Source organism: Vipera ursinii (genome assembly GCF_947247035.1).
Source record: "Vipera ursinii genome assembly, chromosome: 1".
Taxonomy (NCBI): domain Eukaryota; kingdom Metazoa; phylum Chordata; class Lepidosauria; order Squamata; family Viperidae; genus Vipera; species Vipera ursinii.
In genome coordinates, this window is record NC_139512.1 from 284,989,073 (window position 1) to 285,008,194 (window position 19,122).

The window sequence follows — 19,122 nt, forward strand, 5'->3', positions numbered from 1 at the left end:
TTTTTCTCTCTGTGGCCTAAATCCAACATTAAGCAGGTAACCTCTGCCAATGCAAAGTTCCCTTTCACATTCCCTTCTGCCATGTCTGCAATATTATTACATTCATCTGGAAATATTTTTCATTGTTATTGGCTCATTGCCATCACTACTAAAATTTTACAGGAATACACTATATGGAGAGAAAAGTTCTATTTAGGTGCCTTAAGGTAAAGGTAAAGGTTCCCCCACACATGTGTGCTAGTCGTTTCCGACTCTAGGGGCCGGTGCTCATCTCCGTTTCAAAGCCGAAGAGCCAGCGCTTGTCCGAGGACGTCTCCGTGGTCATGTGGCCGGCATGACCTTTCCACCGGAGTGGTCCCTATTTTTCTACTTGCATTTTTATGTGCTTTCGAACTGCTAGGTTGGCAGAAGCTGGGACGAGTAACAGGCGCTCACTCTGCTACGCGGCACTCGGGATTCGACCCGCCAAACTGCCGACCTTCTGATCAACAAGCTCAGCATCCTAACCCACTGAGCCACCGCGTCCCTGGGTGCCTTAATCTATGTTTAATTTTGCCTAAGTAATAAAATAATATATAGTCATAATCAAAATAAACATTTATTCTGTTTATTCCAAGATATGGAAATACAAGAATGCCCATCAAAAATAACAAGGTGCGTGTTTCTAAATACACAGTTTAAAATTCTGCTCAGAATAGAAAGTGATGCTTACTTTACTTAGTGTTTAAACTATTCCAGGGGTCTCAAACTGACAGCCTGTGGGACGGATGTGTCACGCACAGGCCACACCCACCCCGGCTCCACAAATCCAAAAAACTTCATGATACGTCACGTGACACAATTGAGTTTGACACCCATTCAGTGGCCGAGAAACAAGGATGTGCTCTTTATCATGTGCTTGTTTGAGGTCACTGCCAGAAAGAATACTTACAGCTATGTCTGTATCAAAGAGGGTTACTATTTTTTATTAGAAGAGACTTCCATTTATTTCACACTCAAATCTGGTAGATACTACTGGGTGACCTTCTCTATACTCAAATTAATTTCTCAGAGTTATTTCATCAGGAATATGCAAAATTATGCCAAAATAAGTTGTAGAATATAGAAATATATAAATTAACATAACAAGCTCATTGAACTTTTTTTTTTACAATTTACTCTTTATATTTCCTATTTCATGATTTTGTATTGAAAGATTATGAGGAAACATCCTTTCATCAAAGTAACAACCTGAAAATCTGCAAGCATTTTCACTTTTCTTCAGACCTTTGCAACACAGGCTTTGTTCAGACACATGTAAAAAACTTACATGAGAAAATTTATTTGGTGAATCCTTCCCATTGTTTTCTTTCTGCAATGCCCGATCTTTATAGGAACTCAAAACCTTGGTTGATGGTGCATGCCACTTCATTTCTGCCATAATTAATTATTTGTTTTAATATCCAATAATACAAGCATAAGGTACAAGGAAAAAAGCTAGTATCTTAACATTAATGGTTTGGTTTAAAACAAGGATGTTCCTTGGAATTTTTGGAATCATATCTTGTCCTTATCAAACTGAGAGATACATGATGTATTAGCTATGACAGTTCTGAATAAGAAGAAACAGTTATCACATATACATTTGCAATATCATCCCAATAAATTATGGAATGGAGCAAAACCCCAATATCAACACTGACACTCTTATGCCACCTCTCACCATCAAGTGAGCATGGAGGTGATCAGGAAAAAGCAAGTGAAAAATGGAGGTCTATTGCTGTAAACAGGGCTATCAGTTCCAGATCCAAAAATCTGCATGACCACTTGATAGCAAAAAAGAATTAAAAGCTTTCAGTATCTCTTTCCAGAATTCTGAATGTTGTCATCCAGAAATTTGCAGCACAGATAAAGTAACCCTAAAAACCCAGAAGTTTTCAGAAAAAAGATATTTGTATGTGTAGGGGGAAAAACTATCCACAAAGAAAATGCACTGAGATATAGCTGATTCCATTCTTTGTGCTAGATAATATAATTAAATTATAGGTACAAAATAAGAATATTTATAACAATCCTTGAAACTTAATGAGAAAGATTATATGAACATGTAAACTGGAAATAACATGTTTCAAAATATTAGGTAGAAAACATTATGGATCACCCCATATTGTATAAATTTAGTTGTCATGCTATGACTTCCAAAAGTTCCACCCAATTCTGGGACTGATTTCTGATGAATGTAAATTTACTCATTTTATGTAGGGTTCCATCAGATTTTTAAGGGGGCATCTGTATTTTCATCTGTTATTCTCTAAAACTTCAGTAAGTATACTTTAAAATACACAGATTTATGTAAACATACTAATAAGGGAGTTACAAAAGTTTAGAATTCGTCACCATCAGAATACTGAGGATAACACACAGCTCTGCTTGTTTGTTTAGACTAATATCCTGCCTTTTCTTCATAAGCTGACAGAAATGAACAATTCAGTAATTCGACTTTAAAAGAATTTTTATTACCGTTAGGATGTCTGGACCCTTCCAGAGTTTCTTCACGTTCTCTGCCTTCTTCGCTCTCCAAGAGACCTTGATGGTCATGAAGTAAAGGGGACTGGCATCTTTAAGTGGAAAGAGAAAGTGGTGGGTTTTCTCACTCACTACGCAAACTACTCATTCCATATGAACCCCTTATTGCTCCCATGGCATAGCATTTTAAATATGATTTTCATCAGATGACTGAACAAAAAAAAATATTGATTAATACAGTTTTTAAGGAAACCTGTTGCTGAATTTGAAGTAATGTTCATTTAATAATGATATGCAGCCTTGGTGGAGCAGTGGGCTAATGCCTCCTTAAGTAACACCAGCTGCCTGCAATTAGTGCAGGTTCGCATCCCACCAGGCTCAAGGTTGACTCAGCCTTCCATCCTTCCGAGGTAGGTAAAATGAGGACCCAGATTGTTGGGGGCGATTAAGCTGACTTTGTAATAATGCCACTTGGGGGGTGTATGAAAGCCCTAACAAGCAGGCATATACATAGAATGAAGGCTACTGCTAAGCTTGTAAGCCGCCCTGAGTCTTCGGAGAAGGGCGGGATATAAATGGAATTAAAATAAAAAAAATAAAATAAAATGTTTTCTAATCTCTGAGGGGGTTCTTGGTGCTCTCTGAGCTTGGTTGTTTTCTTGTATATGTTTTATTACCCAAACTAGGTATCATCCATGCTAGTGATGCACTAACACTGATTACCTTACCTAGTTTGGGTAATGAAACGTCTGCAAGAAAACAACCAAGCTCAGAGAGCTCCAAGGACCCCTCATTTCAACCCTGAGCTATAAATATTCTTCTTTAGCAATAGCAATACCACCTCACAGTGCTTTGCAGCCTTCTCTAAGTGGTTTTACAGAGTCAGCCTATTGCCCCCAACAATCTGAGTCCTCATTTTACCGACCTCGGGAGGGTGGATGGCTGAGTCAACCTTGAGCCGGTCAGGATTCCTGGCAAAGTGAGCAGTCACCCTGCAATACTGCAGTCTAACAACTGCACCACCACGGCTCTTCATTTCTAATCTCTATTAAACACAGCTCACACCTGCATTTCATTTATACTGGATTAGTATGGTTCTCCTCCTTTTTAGCTAAGTAGCAATGCTTTGTAGTGTCTTGCATTCAAAGGCAAAAAGGTGCTCTGCAGCACACTGGGGCACAAATATATCTAAAAAGGCAAGTGCTTTTTCTGAGATAGTATGCAGAGGCAAGTGGGAATTAATTCTAAATTTTCAGAGACTGAGAAAAGTGAAAATTTATTTCTGCAAGGATGTTAGTTATCTCCTTCAACAAAAACCTTCACAGACGTTCCCACAATGGATGAATGGCTGGAAAAACTGCTGGAACTAGAGAAATGGCTAACTGCTCTAATCAAAGGGGGGAAAAATACATCCAACCTTGCCTTCTGCTTGGATTTTATGCTTGAGATAGAAAAAAAAATGAGACTTTAGATTTTGCTGATTAGATAAGTTTGTTGTTACAGAAATGGCTGGTACATCTTAAGTATGTGAAAGTAAAAAGTTGAGCCAGGAATGTTATTACTTTATTCTACTGTGCTAAAAGAAATCAGAAGTCAATACTTTTCTTTTTTCCCCTACACTTCTTTCTTTTCCTTTTCCCTTCCCCTTTTCCCACTATTTGTATTTTATCTTTTGATAACCTTTATACAATTTAAAAACCTTCAGAAAGACTACCGGCAGTTTGAATGTTTTATGTACATATTATTCATTATATATATTTTTCAGAATCAAGATATTAAAAAAAAAACAAGTACCCATCATATCCTACTTGATGCCTCCACTGACTACTCCCACTTGGTCCTGGGTCACTGGAGGATGATTGGTTGCTTGGAGAACTTCTGAAATAATTAGTAATTTAAGATGTAGCAAGATATGTAGTCATCCAGTAAGCATCCTATTAGTTTATTAAAATTCCTCATGAAGAAATTTTATATTTAAGCACATGAAGTAGTGATACACAATAGCTTTAAAACTTAAACTATGTAATGGGTTTACTATGCAGCAATACCTCAGTACTTGTCATTAATTGGTTCCAGGGTGTATGATGAGTACCAAAAAAGGTGAGTATTAAACAATTTTTTTTCCATAAGGAACAATATATTAACCACAAGGCAACTGACAGCAACAGGTTTGATTCAAGTACCAAACAAACAAGTACTGGGACAAAAATTTTGCATCAAAATGTGTCAAGTACCAAATTCGATGAATTTCAAAGCATTCAAGTACATAAGGTAAAGGTAAAGGTTCCCCCGCACATGCGTGCTAGTCGTCTCCGACTCTAGGGGCCAGTGCTCATCTCCGTTTCAAAGCCGAAGAGCCAGCGCTTGTCCAAGGACGTCTCCGTGGTCATGTGGCCGGCATGACTAGACGCCAAAGGCGCACGGAACGCTGTTACCTTCCCACCGTAGTGGTCCCTATTTTTCTACTTGCATTTTTACGTGCTTTTGAACTGCTAGGTTGGCAGAAGCTGGGTCGAGTAACAGGCGCTCACTCTGCTACGCGGCACTCGGGATTCAACCCACCAAACTGCCGACCTTCTGATCAACAAGCTCAGCGTCCTAACCCACTGAGCCACCGCGTCCCTTTTTCGAGTACATAGGCACCACTATATAAAAAAACTGTAATAATTAGGCACTCAGCCTGATTTACATTTCAGTTATTCATTTATGACTCATTTATTCATTTATGACTTCCAGAGACTGATTTATGTTCCAGAACACTCATCTATATTCCAGTGAAAATCACTGAAACTTCAAAGCAGTACACATTATGCATGCCCTCTTCACATCTATGTTTCTTAATAGCCAAACTACTTCAGTTAATGGTACCTTATATAATGAATTACAAGGATAATAAAAATTATTAGTCATTTATTAAACTAATAAAATTACTTTAATGCTGTGCTCTTCCAAAAATATACCCTTCCTTGAACCACAGATTGTAGCACACTTAACCATCAATAGTACACTTCATCCCCTTTCTGCTCTATAATAATATATTTTCAGACTGCATTACTAACTCTCTGAGTCCTGAGCAAGGAAAATCATATTTAGTCTCCTATGTACCCTGTATATTTCCAAATTTAATACTAATGTGCTTTCCATTGAGAAAACGCTCTGTAAAATTGGGGACCACAGTTGCCGGCAAAACATCAGGAAATCTGTTCTCTAGACATTCTCACTAAACCCTAAAAACTAAAATTGCCCAATTTAGAATCAAATGTATTTACAGGCAAATATTTACTCTTCATTTTATTTCTCAAGAAGACGTATTCTACTGTACTGGTTAGTCCAGCGTTTCCCAACCTTAGGAACTTGAAGATGCGTGGACTTCAACTCCCAGAATTCCCCAGCCAGCATAGCTGGCTGGGGAATTCTGGGAGTTGAAGTCCACGCATCTTCAAGTTCCTAAGGTTGGGAAACGCTGGGTTAGTCATCTGAGGGTGTCAAAAGAAGCTTGTTAGTTTTTAATACTCCAGGCAGATACATAAATTAAAATTGCATTTTCCTTTTAGTATCAATATTAACAGCATCGACTATTGTTTGCTTCCAGGAAAGAAAGAAAAAATACGACAGAGCAGAGCGTGGGCTCACTTGATACAGCATTTATAAAATATAAGCTGGAAGAGTGTATATTACCTTGCGCCATCGGGGAGCTTTCTGTCAAAAGAGGTGCTGCGAGGAATAGCAGTTTGTGCCTGATGAAGAAGCTGCTGGCACTGCAGTCTGTCAGATGTTCCTAAGATTGGAGAGGCACGAGAGAGAGGCTGCCCAGCAGAGGTTGGCACCCTATGCCAAGTAGTGTTCCTCCTGAAAGGAGTTTTATACTCACATGGGGTGCCTTCGCTGTCAAGTTTGTACTCCACCATGGGAATTCGACAGAGTTCTGAGCATCCCCTACAGCAGAGGTGAACATCACCATGAGTCTTTTGAGAATCACACGGGTATTTTCTACCATAACAATGATGTCCCATTCCACGCTATGCATATTTAATTTATTACCACTGGCATAGTCATACAAGTAGATCACAAAGCGAAGAGCAGTGAATTTAAAATTGCATGAATTATAAGATTTTTAAAAAGTGCATGTTTGGTAGATAATTAACTGTCTGCTAAATAAAAAGTATAGGCGACTTTTATAAACTGTGGTATTTCAGAACCTGGAAGGTTGAAAGACAGATGAAATAAATTGTGGAACTTTTTAAAGTTGAAGCAAATATGTGTACCCATGTATGTCTGTATAGTGTTATAATTATTAGCGTTAGTTGCACAGTTAATCAAATTTTTACACTGGATTTGGCATTTTTATCCCTCATTGAGCCCTTCCCAAGGATCTGGGCTAGGCAGAAATTGTTTGACAGTATTAAAGATATTGTCTCAGGACGTGTGCTGTTTCAAATAAAGCTGCCTGATTGTGATTTTGTTGTTGCCGATGGTGCTCAAGTAATGCTCCAGATGTTTTCAGATTACACCCAAGTGTCTATTACTATTGGTACTATCTCTTGATTTATTTTGCTCTAATCATTCTACTTCTGTTTGTAGGTCTTTGCATTTTGTGATTTTCTCCTGTTCTTTCTCTTCTCTTATGCTGTCTCCAGGTACTGCCATATCCACTATCCAATTTTCCCCCTCTTTTTTATCAACGGTTGTCAAGTCTGGGGTGTTATGTGACAGATGCTTGTCAGTTTGAATCCTGAAGTCCCAGAGCACTTTGGCGTCTTCCTTCTCTCTTACGGTGTCTGTTTTGTGGTCCCACTAGTTCTTCTTGCAGGCAAATAGTATTTCTTGTAGACCGTCCAATGCACCATTTGTTGCTACTTTGTCATGATGTCATTTGCAAGTCAGTTTATGCAATCTTCTTGCAGCAGCAACTACTGTAGGTGGTCCACTGTTTCATCAGCTTCTTTGCAGAGGCAGCATTTGCTATCTGTTGCCGTTTTCTGAAATCTGATTTTATATGCACTTAATTCTTAAGGCTTGGTCTTATGTAGCCAGAATTGCCCCCTCTGCCTCTTTCTTCAGTTTTCCTGCTCTTAGTCATTGCCAAGTGTTGTTGTCTCCTTTGCCTGCTTTTTATGTACCGGCCCATGTAATATTTGCCTTTTCATGTCTATTTCTATTCTTCTTTTGTTCTTTTCTTGTAGGTAAGTTTGGTCTCTTCGGCACTCAGGAAGCCCTCCTTCAGATTCTTCAATGTTCTCCCTTTTTCTTCTTCAATTGTCCAATGTATTAGCAACATTCCACGCTCAAATATTTCCCTTAGTTTAGTAGAGTTTGTCAACACTGGTGCATGGATGAAGGGCATGATTCACTATGAAAATAACAATAAAGAAAAATAATCTTCCTATCCAGGTTTTTTAGTTTTACCTGAGTCCAGTCCACTATTCCAGCTGTGTATCTAATGACTGGAACTGCACAGGTGGTAATTGCCTTGATATTTCCTTGACTGAGTTTGAACTTTAAGATCTTCTTCATTCTCAGGATGTATTCATTTCTAACCTTCTTCTTGATTTCAGAGGGCTTGATGTTGTCAGCTTGAAGGACACATATGTATTTATAGTGATCAGCAACATCTAGACTCTTGATGCTAGTTGTATATGAAATCTTGATTCCTTCAGTTTTCACTATTTTTCCCTTATTGATGGTGGGGGTACTCTATTGCAAACTCTATTGCAATATCTTGGATATATATATACATAAGCAGTGTTGAAAAACAATTCTATTTCATATGATGTTTCTCCATACTGCTTCAGTTGTCCAAATAAACAAGATGGGATAGTTTGGCATATGTTTTTGATGTTTGATAGATATGGCCTGACTTGTTCAGCATTGTTAATAGAGGAATCAATGCAATGACAAACAGTGTTGGTGAGAGTGAATCTCCTTGAAAGCATCCTCTCTTGATATTAACCTCTTTCTGTCTATCACCATTCATCAGCAACTATATCTTTCACTGTGCCATTTATTTATTTATTTTTGCACAAAGCTTCTGATGTTTCTACTATTCCTGTTAATTCTATGCTTTTGATTATCCAATTATGTGGCATGGAGACAAATCAGTCCAACCTATGTTCAGGTTGGTCTTTCTTCTCTTACAGTTTTCCAATACCATCTTGACAATTAGGAGCTGATCTTTTGTTCCTCCACTATTTAGGCAAAAATGGACCATGGGCCGTTGTTGTTATTGTTATCCCAAAACAATCCATTGAGGAATGAAGGTCTCTTCACTGAAGACTAGAGCCATATCTATCATACTGGTCTATATTATGTAACCACAGGCAGATTTTTTTAACACACACACACTAATCCTTCTCTTCTCCATGCTCACATCGAGGTGACCTTATTCACAGGTAATCCTATGTACAATTAGTGCCTCTTTACAGATAATTAAACTAGAAACTCACTATGTGATTAAAATAGAAACAGTTCCTCTCTCCCCTTTTAATCCACTTTCTATTTTTGTTGAATGTTTGATAAGTTACTATATGCAATCCTCTATGTCCCTAATCAGATATAAGTCCAACTTAGTCTAGTTTTATTCCCAAACAAGAAAGCATAAAACTACAGCTTTATTAAACAGAATTAAAGAGCACAAGCAAAATCAAACAGCATTTGCAACCTCCCTCCAATATCCTTTACCTTCTCCTCATGTCTCACTATTGGCTTCTTATATTTAAACAAAACAACACCAAGAAAAATACATTTATCATTTATACTGAACAATGCATGTATCAGAACTCCTCAGATCTTGAATTCAAATACAGTCCTTAGCTGTAAGGGGGATGTAATTGGCTAAAGTTGTTATTTATCACTCTCAGATTACAAACAGGTCTTTCTCCCAGCAACAGTAAGAAGATAAATCCTCTACTGATAAGATGGGCATCCAATGACCATACCCAGAAGGCACTCCCAAGAAGAAGAAAAAAGAACAGAATCTGATACAACATTATGAAGCTCTTTACTGATTGCAATGTAAGTTAATTTTGACTGTTCAGGGGCTGAATATTTCCAGAGTGAGATATTCAGATGGTGCCCCTCTTGAAAGGCCATAACAGTTCCCTGAAAAATCTGACAGTTGACTATGGACAAAACCTGCAATTCATTTACTAGAATTCAATACTAGAACTGAAATAGTGTAGAATGTGTAGAACTGTCATCTACACATATTGTCAATTTAGAGAATACCACTTGAAACCCAAAAGACTGCCAAATCATTCAGAGACCTGACCTGAATCAATTTGCAATCCATCCTTTTCTTGGACAGAGGTGTGTGGGCAGATCTGGCATGTATTACTATAGTCTGGTTGGGGAAAGGAATTGTTTTGCTAGAAATCTTCCTGACTAGATTCAGGTGCTGCAGTAGCTGTAATTCTAAGATTGTGGAAGAGGAGTAGATCAAAGTGATCTATTCTGCAGGTGATCAACTTTCCAGAATGATGGTATTCAGGGATTTCAATCTCCATGCTCTGAAGGCTGGGAAAGAAGTGGCTCAGGATTTCACGACCTCCAAGTCAACTCCTGTCACAGATCATTACTGACCCAATGCATACAGATGGCCATACATTAAATCTTTTTTTCTTTTCTTTTCTTTTCTTTTCTTTCTTTTTGGAAGCAGCTGGTTCAGGAACTAGAACTGGAGAATGTTTCTATCTGTTCTTTTTCATAATCAGCTCATTTTCTAATCACTGTGAAACAGTGCTACCAATCTCCACAGGACAGGAAGAAAATCAGCCATTGATTTCCAGCAGGTGCTCATGGAAGTTTCTACAGAATTTCTAAAACTTATGTAATAGAAAGGAAATTGCTACAGATCTTGTGGACTATACCACTATGCATCTGGTTAATTTCTGGAATACAGAATTAGTAAAACAGCACTTGATGAGATTGCTTCCAAATGGCCTCTCAGAAAAAAGTTTCCTTATCTCACCTATTTACAGATTAAAACCACTAATATTTACACGGAGCTATCAACATCATAGCAGAATTCAGTGAGAAAAAAATGAGACACCACTTGGGAACCATATTCAGTTCTTTTGAATCCCAAGAGAGTAGACAATGTCTTCTGTAAGATAGGCTCAGCCATCCCAGGTCAAGCAACCAGTGCCATGGGAATCCTACCACAATATGTAAAGTCTGTGAAACTGCATTAGATAAAACAGGCATGGATTAAATTCCAGCAATAAGGACTGGCTGTTTGTTCAAAAAATTTTCTAGTTTCAACACTGGCTCTTGAAGGGTCACAATCTCTTTGAAGGAATAGATCCATAATATGGGAGATGTATAGTTCCGGCCTGGATATTAGATAGAGGCTATAGCCATGAAAACCTGTGCTATCTTCAATTATTACAGCCAGGGCTTTTTTTCTCATAGAACTCTCAGAACGGAGTTCCAGCACCTTTTTTGGATGGAACCAAAGTAGGCAAGGCGGGTTGTATGACATGTGTGAGTTCCGGCACCTTTTTCTTTTACAAAAAAAGCACTGATTACAACAGATATAAGTGTAAGTGGAGTGAGATGCCCTGGTGGCATTTATTCTTGCACAAATTCTTAACTTTGGGGCAGCCTTTGATGCTTATTCAAAAACTGCAACTGATTCAAAATATAGAAGCATTTTAGCCAAGTAACATTTGTTTTGCAGATCCTGCATTGGTTCCCATTGGTTCCCATTGAGTACAGCTAAAACTGCTGGTGAAGATCTATAAATCTCTTTATGGCTCAGGTCCTTGTTATCTTTGGGACTATCTTTTCTGAGTATAATCTGATTATCTTACATTCATTTTGAAATGTATGCTTCTGATTTTTCCTACTTAGAATGTCAGGGGATGTGGCATTTGAAAAGGGGCTTTCTTGGTGGAAGTCCCAGTTCCGTAGAGCAAAGTTAGGATGCTCCTTCCTTGCTAATTTTTTTTTTTTGGAAAGTGGTTAAGTCAATCCCCCCCTGCTTAGTCTTGAGAACTATAAGGTGCTAATACCACGGCTCCTAAGTATTTTATCTGACTCTTGTATTTTCAAATATTATGGTTTTAATCTGGTTGTTGTTGTGATTCAGGGTCAGCCTGTGGGTTCGGCAGTTGGGTCGGACGATTCAGAGGAGGAGGAGGGGGGTGTTGGAGAGGTTGCTGATGAGAGCCCTCAGCCAGGCCCCTCCCACCTGGTTACGACGCAGACCCAGCTGTGTGAGCCTGACAGCATGGATGAAGATGACCCACAGCTGGCCCTGTTCAAGGATGCCTGATGCAGGAGGCAGTCAATCAGGAGTAAACAGAGGAAGGCAATGGGGCACCTCGGAAGGAGGCAGAGAGAAGCCACGCCCTGAACTGTTTAAAAGGGGAATGAGTGGGAGGGCTGGTTTGCTGAAGGCAACTGTTTGAATAGCTCCTGTTTCATGGTTCGTGTCTTGTTTTTGCTCTGTTTGCTTTTGTGTCCATAAATTTGGCAGGCTTAGTTCCAGCCTCTTGCCTTCTTGTAAAGGGGTTGTCCCTGCCTTATCTGCAGGGCCGGTAGTTGGCTGGTACAGAACAGTTGTATATGCTTTTCATTTGTGCGTGTGTCCGTGTGTCCATGTGTGTTATTTCCATGACTGAACAAATGAGGAACAACAAAGATATTCACAATTGGAATGCTTTTCCTGTGCAAGAAACGCTCATGGCTTTATACTTCAGAAAAGAGGGCAAGTTAGGGGTCAATTCAATTACACCGAGTACAGAGAGGCAGATTTTGTGCCCACATACATAGGATTAAAATTGGGGTTATCCAATGAAAGGAGATTTCAAGCAGACAAAAGCAGGTAGCTTCAAACAGTACATGACTATTCTCTGAAATATTTTTCCACAAGTTATGGTAACGACTATTATCTTAAATGGTTTCTAAATGGTTAATAATTAGTTAGGGTCTGTATGATTACGTCCAATCTTTAGATTCAGGTCCAGGGTGACTCCATTATCATGCTCTGCAGAACGCAGGATGAGGGCTGCCAGGGTACCTCACCCAGGTTGTGAGAGATGATAATGGAACTCTAGTTTCAGAAATGCCAATAAAGCTTGTGTGATTCCCAGAGACACCCAAGTGTACAACTAATAGAAAAAAAGTGTTGGATAATATGAGCCTTTGTATGGTCCAGGTGGATGGGTCTTATATTTTTAAATAATTTTACATACTGAGTAAAATATGACATCACTCCATTCTTTTCTTAGCAACTGGAAACCATTCATGGAAACCATGTTCCCACAGACTTTTGGTCTTGACAATTAAAAAGGATAGATTATGGGAGAAAAGGGAGTTCTGATGCAACTTTAGAGACAGACTGAAAGTCACTACTTTTTCTATTTCTCTTTTTCATTTCTTTATTCTCACTTTACTTTCACTTTCCTTTATTTTCTTTTTCCTGCTTTTATTCTTTTTTTTTAAAAAAAAGATTTTTCCTTTGTTTATTCTCCAAAAAATTATCTAATAAAAATAATTTTAAAAAAGGAAGATTACTACATTCTAACCAAACAATTTCTAATTCAGTCTCTTACAGAGGCAAAATACAGGTAGTCCTCGACTTACAATGGTTCATTTACTGACTGTTCAAAGTATCTTACAATGGCACTGAAAAAAGTGACTTATGACCATTTTTCATAGTTACCACCTTTGTAGGATCCCCATGATTGTGTGATCCAAATTCAGATGCTTGGAAACTGGTTCATACTTATGACCACTGCTGTGTCCCAAGGTCATATGATCACCTTTTGAAACCTTCTGACAAGCAAAGTCAATGGGGAAGCCAGATTCACTTGACAACCGGTTTACTAATTTTGATCAACTGCAGTGATTCACTTAACAACTGTGGCAAGAAAGGTTGTAAAATGGGGCAAAACTCAGCTAACAAATGTTTCAGTTAATAACCGAAATTTTGGGCTTACTTGTGGTCATAAGTTGAAGACTACCTGTATCCAATTTCATCAACTCAGCAAGGAAAGCCTTGCAAATTCATCTGTAAGCTCAAGGATAATGCCCACTAATGTCTTACCTTCTAGGTGAACCATCTTCATGAGGCTGAATAATCACCACTTTGACCGTCACAGATGTGCGTAATAGGTCAATCATTTGTTCATGAGTGAGTGTTGCTACAGCTACTTTGCAAATCTCTACTAGGCGACTGCCCTGACGTAGGCCTGCTTTCCACGCAAAACCAAAAGGTTCAACATCAGCCACAATCCCTTCAAAGTTGACATGGAATCCAAGCTGTCCCAGGCCGTTTCTTCTTAAGGTCATTTCTGCTGTTTCACATCCTCTGGTTACTATCTAAAGAACCATCAGATTTGATAAGAACAAGAACATCTCTACATATCACCTAGCGTGTAACAAGGTAGCATTTTTCATTATAAAATGTGAATATATATATTTTTCAGAACAGCTATAAATATTCCAGGTTTATAGCAGAGCTACTATGCCTAAAAGTGTAATTCTAGCATCATTATCCAGGAAGTGGGATACCTTTGTGTTTAAAAGACCTGATGTTTAGAAAAACGTACTTTGTATTTCAACATGGGATTTTCAATCTTTACTCAAAAACAGACAGCCCTGAGTTACAATTTATATTTTCCCCCAATTCTGGAATTCAGGATTTAAATCCAAAAGTAAAAAAAAAATTGGTTTCCTTGATCTCCAATATTTCCTGGAGTGTACAAATGTTGATTCAAATATTGCTATGATTAGGATTTTTCCTAGTTTGGTTTCACAGAAAGGTTGATATCTCAATCATCTTTTTTTTCAAATCTTCCCAAAACTAATAATTGGGGGACTTCACAAATTTCTAAACTAAATAAATAATAAAAAAGGGACAATTGAGAAAAAGAAAAACCAGCAAGCAGAGAACCCAGCGCCAGAGCAAGAAATCTCCATGATGATGAATTACATCTGACAATTCTTTTAGGTTACATGTATTTGAAACATGGAAGAATTGGGGCAGCACCATTCTAAGTCATTAGTCACATTTCTTGAAACATCTACGTACATTACTTACTTATCTTTCATTCCACCTTAGATTTTGTCATAAAGCATTAAAATGATTTCTATAATTAGAATGATCAACCATTAGCAAATCGCATATTGATTTTTTAAAAAGCCATCTCATTTTCCTTTAAATGGTTTTTAAAACCTATCTATAATTTTCTGAAGTTTAAAGGAAATATGTAAAAAACCTGCCCTTCACCTATATAAATTCCACTTTCACCAACACCTTCCAATGCTTTATTTCCAATCACTGGAGAGAAATAACCCCATACATCATGACAGTGAAACGTGGCAATGTTTCTCAACCTGAGCAATACAGAGCATGGAGTTGGACATTTTCTAAGTTTGATATATAAAACAGATTTTAAGATGTGTGGGCTTCAACTCCCAATTTTTATTTATTTATCAAATTTGGAAAACTACCCATCTACTTCGTAGATTCTGAGAGGTGAACTCCACTCATCTTAAAAGTTGTCAAGGATAGGAAACTCTGTATTACGGAATTAAAGTTTTCAAAAAAATATGACAGATAGTCCCTATGAACTCTTCTCCCTAGATCTTCCACCGGAAAAATGGCCACAAAAGGCCCCTTCTCAAGAAGCCTGCCCTGGACCCAGCGATTTTAAACCACTTTCGTCCTGTCTCCAACCTTCGCTTCCTGGCGAAGGTTGTTGAGAGTGTGGTGGCGCATCAGCTTTCTCTGTTCCTGGAGGAAACTGATTATCTGGACCCGTACCAATTGGGTTTCAGGCCCGGGCACAGCACGGAGACGGCATTGGTTGCGCTGGTGAATGATCTCTGGCGGGCTCGGGACAGGGGTTGCTCCTCTGTCCTAGTTCTATTAGATCTCTCAGCGGCTTTTGATACCATCGACCATGGTATCCTATTGGGGCGTCTCAGGGGGTTGGGAGTGGGAGGCACTATCTTGCAGTGGTTCTCCTCCTATCTCCTGGGCCGCTCACAATCGGTGTTGACGGGAGGGCAGAGGTCCGCCCCGAGGCCTCTCATTTGTGGAGTTCCTCAGAGGTAGGTTCTCTCTCCCCTCCTGTTCAACATCTATATGAAGCCACTGGGTGAGCTCATTCGTGGTTTCGGGGTGGGGTATTATCAGTACGCTGATGATACCCAACTTTTTTTCTCTACCCCGAACCAAACCAGTGATGCCCTCGCTGTGATGTCCTGCTGCCTGGAGGCGGTCCAGGTCTGGATGGGGAGAAACAGGCATCTCAATCCTGCCAAGACTGAGTGGCTGTGCATACCGGCATCTCGGACTAACCAGTCCATTCCATCTTTAATGATGGGGGGTGAGGTGTTACCCCCCATCGATAGGGCTCGCAACTTGGGCATCCTCCTGGATTCGCGGCTCAGTTTTGAAGACCATATAGGAGCCGTGACCAGGGGGGCCTTTGCCCAGGTTCGCCTGGTACGCCAGTTGCGGCCCTACCTGGACCGAGATGCCCTGCGCACAGTCACTCATGCACTCGTGACCTCCCGATTGGACTACTACAACGCTCTCTACATGGGGCTGCCCTTGAGGACCACTTGGAGGCTCCAGCTGGTGCAGAATGTAGCCGCGCGGGTTGTGATGGGGGTTTCCCGATACTCCCATGTAACACCTCTATTCCGCGAGCTGCATTGGCTTCCGGTTGCCCTCCGGGTGAGATTCAAGGTGCTGGTGATGACCTATAAAGCCCTAAATGGCTTGGGTCCGGGATATCTGAGGGAACACCTGCTGCCGGCATCAAGCTCCCTTCGTCCTGTGCGCTCCCACAGGGAGGGTCTTCTCAGGGTACCGCCGGTAAAAGATTGCCGGAGGACAATACCCAGGGGGAGGGCCTTCTCTGTGGGTGAGCCGGCCCTTTGGAATCAGCTGCCTGTAGAGCTTAGGACTGCCCCTGACATTCGCTCATTACACCGGGACCTGAAGACCTGGCTCTTCGAGCTTTCTGGCCTGGACTGAGAATATTAACTGGGGTTTTAATTGCATTTTAGTTGTAATTGGGGTTTTTAGTTCAAGGTTAGTGTAATCATTTTAATTGTTTTTAATTTTTGTAACTTGTATTGTTTTTTAAAAAAACCTTGTGAACCGCGCTGAGTCCTACGGGAGAAGGGCGGTATATAAGTCTAATAAAAAAAACGACACCACCCCACTATTATTTTGCCTATCCCCATCAGATAATCGAGTTGCAGTAATCTTTGCCTTGTTTAGCCTTGATAAAGCAATCTCTGGATTACAATGTTTTGATGTGAAAATAGTAGAATTATTGCAATGCATCAAACCTAATCACTGAAATGTTTGGAAACTGGTTTATATGCACAAAGTATCAGTTTCAACGAATGAAAAGTATTCTCAGAAGAAGTCTGCATGGATAATGAACTTTTAAGGAGCCTTGGTGGAGCAGTGGGCTAATGCCTCCTTAAGTAACACCAGCTGCCTGCAATTAGTGCAGGTTCGAGTCCCACCAGGCTCAAGGTTGACTCAGCCTTCCATCCTTCCGAGGTAGGTAAAATGAGGACCCAGATTGTTGGGGGCAATTAAGCTGACTTTGTAATAATGCCGCTGGGGTGTGTGTGTGTGAAAGCCCTAATAAGCAGGCATATACATAGAATGAAGGCTACTGCTAAGCTTGTAAGCTGCCCTGAGTCTTCGGAGAAGGGCGGGATATAAATGGAATTTTTTAAAAAATGAAATGGTTTGGTTAGGATCTCACTGGAAACCTAGAACTGGAGAAGAAGGAAAATAAAGGAAACTGACAAATTACCAAAGACTGATCGGCAGAAGGTTTGGAAGGAATAATAAGGAGTGAGGTAGAAAGAAGGAATCTTTCTGACATTATCCAGAGGTCAGGGGGGAAAGCATGCTCGGCGGACAGGGAAAACGCCAGTTGGAAGGAAATCTCTGTAGCCTGCTCTGCCATCCTTGGGAGGAAGAAATTCACCGAGAATTCAGCTTTGATTTGAATAGAATGATTATTAGGAAATACAAAGAAAATGAACTAAAAGAAGTTGGCTTGAAAAATAATTTATAGACAATACCAGCGAGGTGGGAAGGAAAACTTGCCTTTGCCAGATGCATTCTCAGTTTGTTCTCTTTTTACTTCAGTAACTAAGTAATCATTTGCAAAACCCTGCTGAACTTGTTTTACTACTTTTATGTGATTAGGTGGGTGGTTTGTTTTTTTTGGTTAACTGTAAAGTTATCCCTATGAAATCTGTAAATTCTGTCTCTGTTTATGTACCTTAATTCCACAACCAGCCACATAACTATCCAAAGTGAAAGAAGTATAACCTGAGGGAAAGGATAGGATAGTGTCACGGAGTATTCGAATTTAAGATATTTTTTTTTAAAAAGTCTGAGATTAAAATACAATTTATTATCTCATGGTACCAAGTGAGGTCTTCAACAAAGTGATTGGAAATTTTCCTGCCTTATGCTTTCTTATTTATAACAAAAAGCATCTTTACAAAGGGCTAGGCTAGAATAAACTTACATTTGCTGGATTCACACAATAAGGAACTTTTAAAAAAAACCTCAACAAATTGGATTCAAACAAGAATATAAACACAGATTAAATTAACTAAGCTTGTCATGTAAATAGAGCTGCTAAATCCAACCTGGTTAAGCATGTTGCATAAACAGAGTTTATGAATGGCAGCAGTTGAAGCCCTAGCATGTTTCCCTCCATATTGCTCATATTTCCAAAACAATCCTTAATTGAGGAACCACTGTATTTGTGATGCTATACTTTGGAATAGAAGGGGAAAGGAAAAAGAGCAAAAATAGCCTCAACCACAAGATCCACTGCATATTTTGTCTAGAGAAGTAAGTTTTCCATTTGAAGACAATCAACTCTTTTCATTTTGTGTTAATCCCAGTGTCTTAAAATAATATTGTACTCTTGGAATATTAAACACTTCTTCCATGCATTTAGTGATACAGCTACCTGAATGTGTAATAATATATGTAAGAACCAAAATGGAGAAGACAATAGTACATACAGTCTGCTATTCTATTATATGACCATCCAGACATATGAACTGAACTTGTGGATGATAGCCTGAATCTGAGAAATAACCAAGAGTAGAATTTTTCACACATTCTTTTACAAGGAGGAGAAGTTGAATCAGCTAAGGAGCTGGCATGAACTTAGAAGTACTGAAAGTGAAGACAGAGTGGAAGAAGGAATCAACTAGGAAACATGGATGAAAACAAAGGTAGTCCTTGAGTTATGTTATGACATTTTGTAGAGACCTTTTGAAATTACAGTGGCACTGAATGAAGAGACTTGAGATTGGTCTTCAATGTTCTGGTCGTTGCAGTCCCCCCACAGTCTTGTGAACAAAGTTCATAAATTATTGTATGCCACCCAGAGTCACTTCTCATAAAGTAGGCAGCTATATAAATTTGTTAAATAAATAAATATTTAACTTGTGGATTGGATCCCTGTCCCACCAGGCTAATAAAAGCAGCCAGGGAGGAGCAGCCCATATCTGCGTTGTAGGGTCAACACTTTGATAAGGTGCCAGAGACCCTTAAAGAGGCACTGGTCTGCCCACACCTCAAGGGGCCAAGCCTGGCTC

General features: G+C 39.4%; 1 protein-coding gene across 1 annotated transcript in view; it reads right to left on the bottom strand.

Annotated features, from left to right (window-relative positions):
• The window catches only part of SIPA1L2 (signal induced proliferation associated 1 like 2), a 193,080-nt gene that overhangs the window by 20,531 nt on the left and 153,427 nt on the right, over positions 1–19,122 (bottom strand). The window contains exons 9-13 of the mRNA XM_083361188.1: positions 13,556–13,830; positions 6,184–6,441; positions 4,300–4,383; positions 2,500–2,597; positions 1,310–1,413 (exon numbers count right to left, since the gene is read on the bottom strand). Of these exons, the coding sequence (XP_083217314.1) occupies positions 1,310–1,413; positions 2,500–2,597; positions 4,300–4,383; positions 6,184–6,441; positions 13,556–13,830 (819 nt within the window). The remainder of the gene's footprint in view (positions 1–1,309; positions 1,414–2,499; positions 2,598–4,299; positions 4,384–6,183; positions 6,442–13,555; positions 13,831–19,122) is intronic.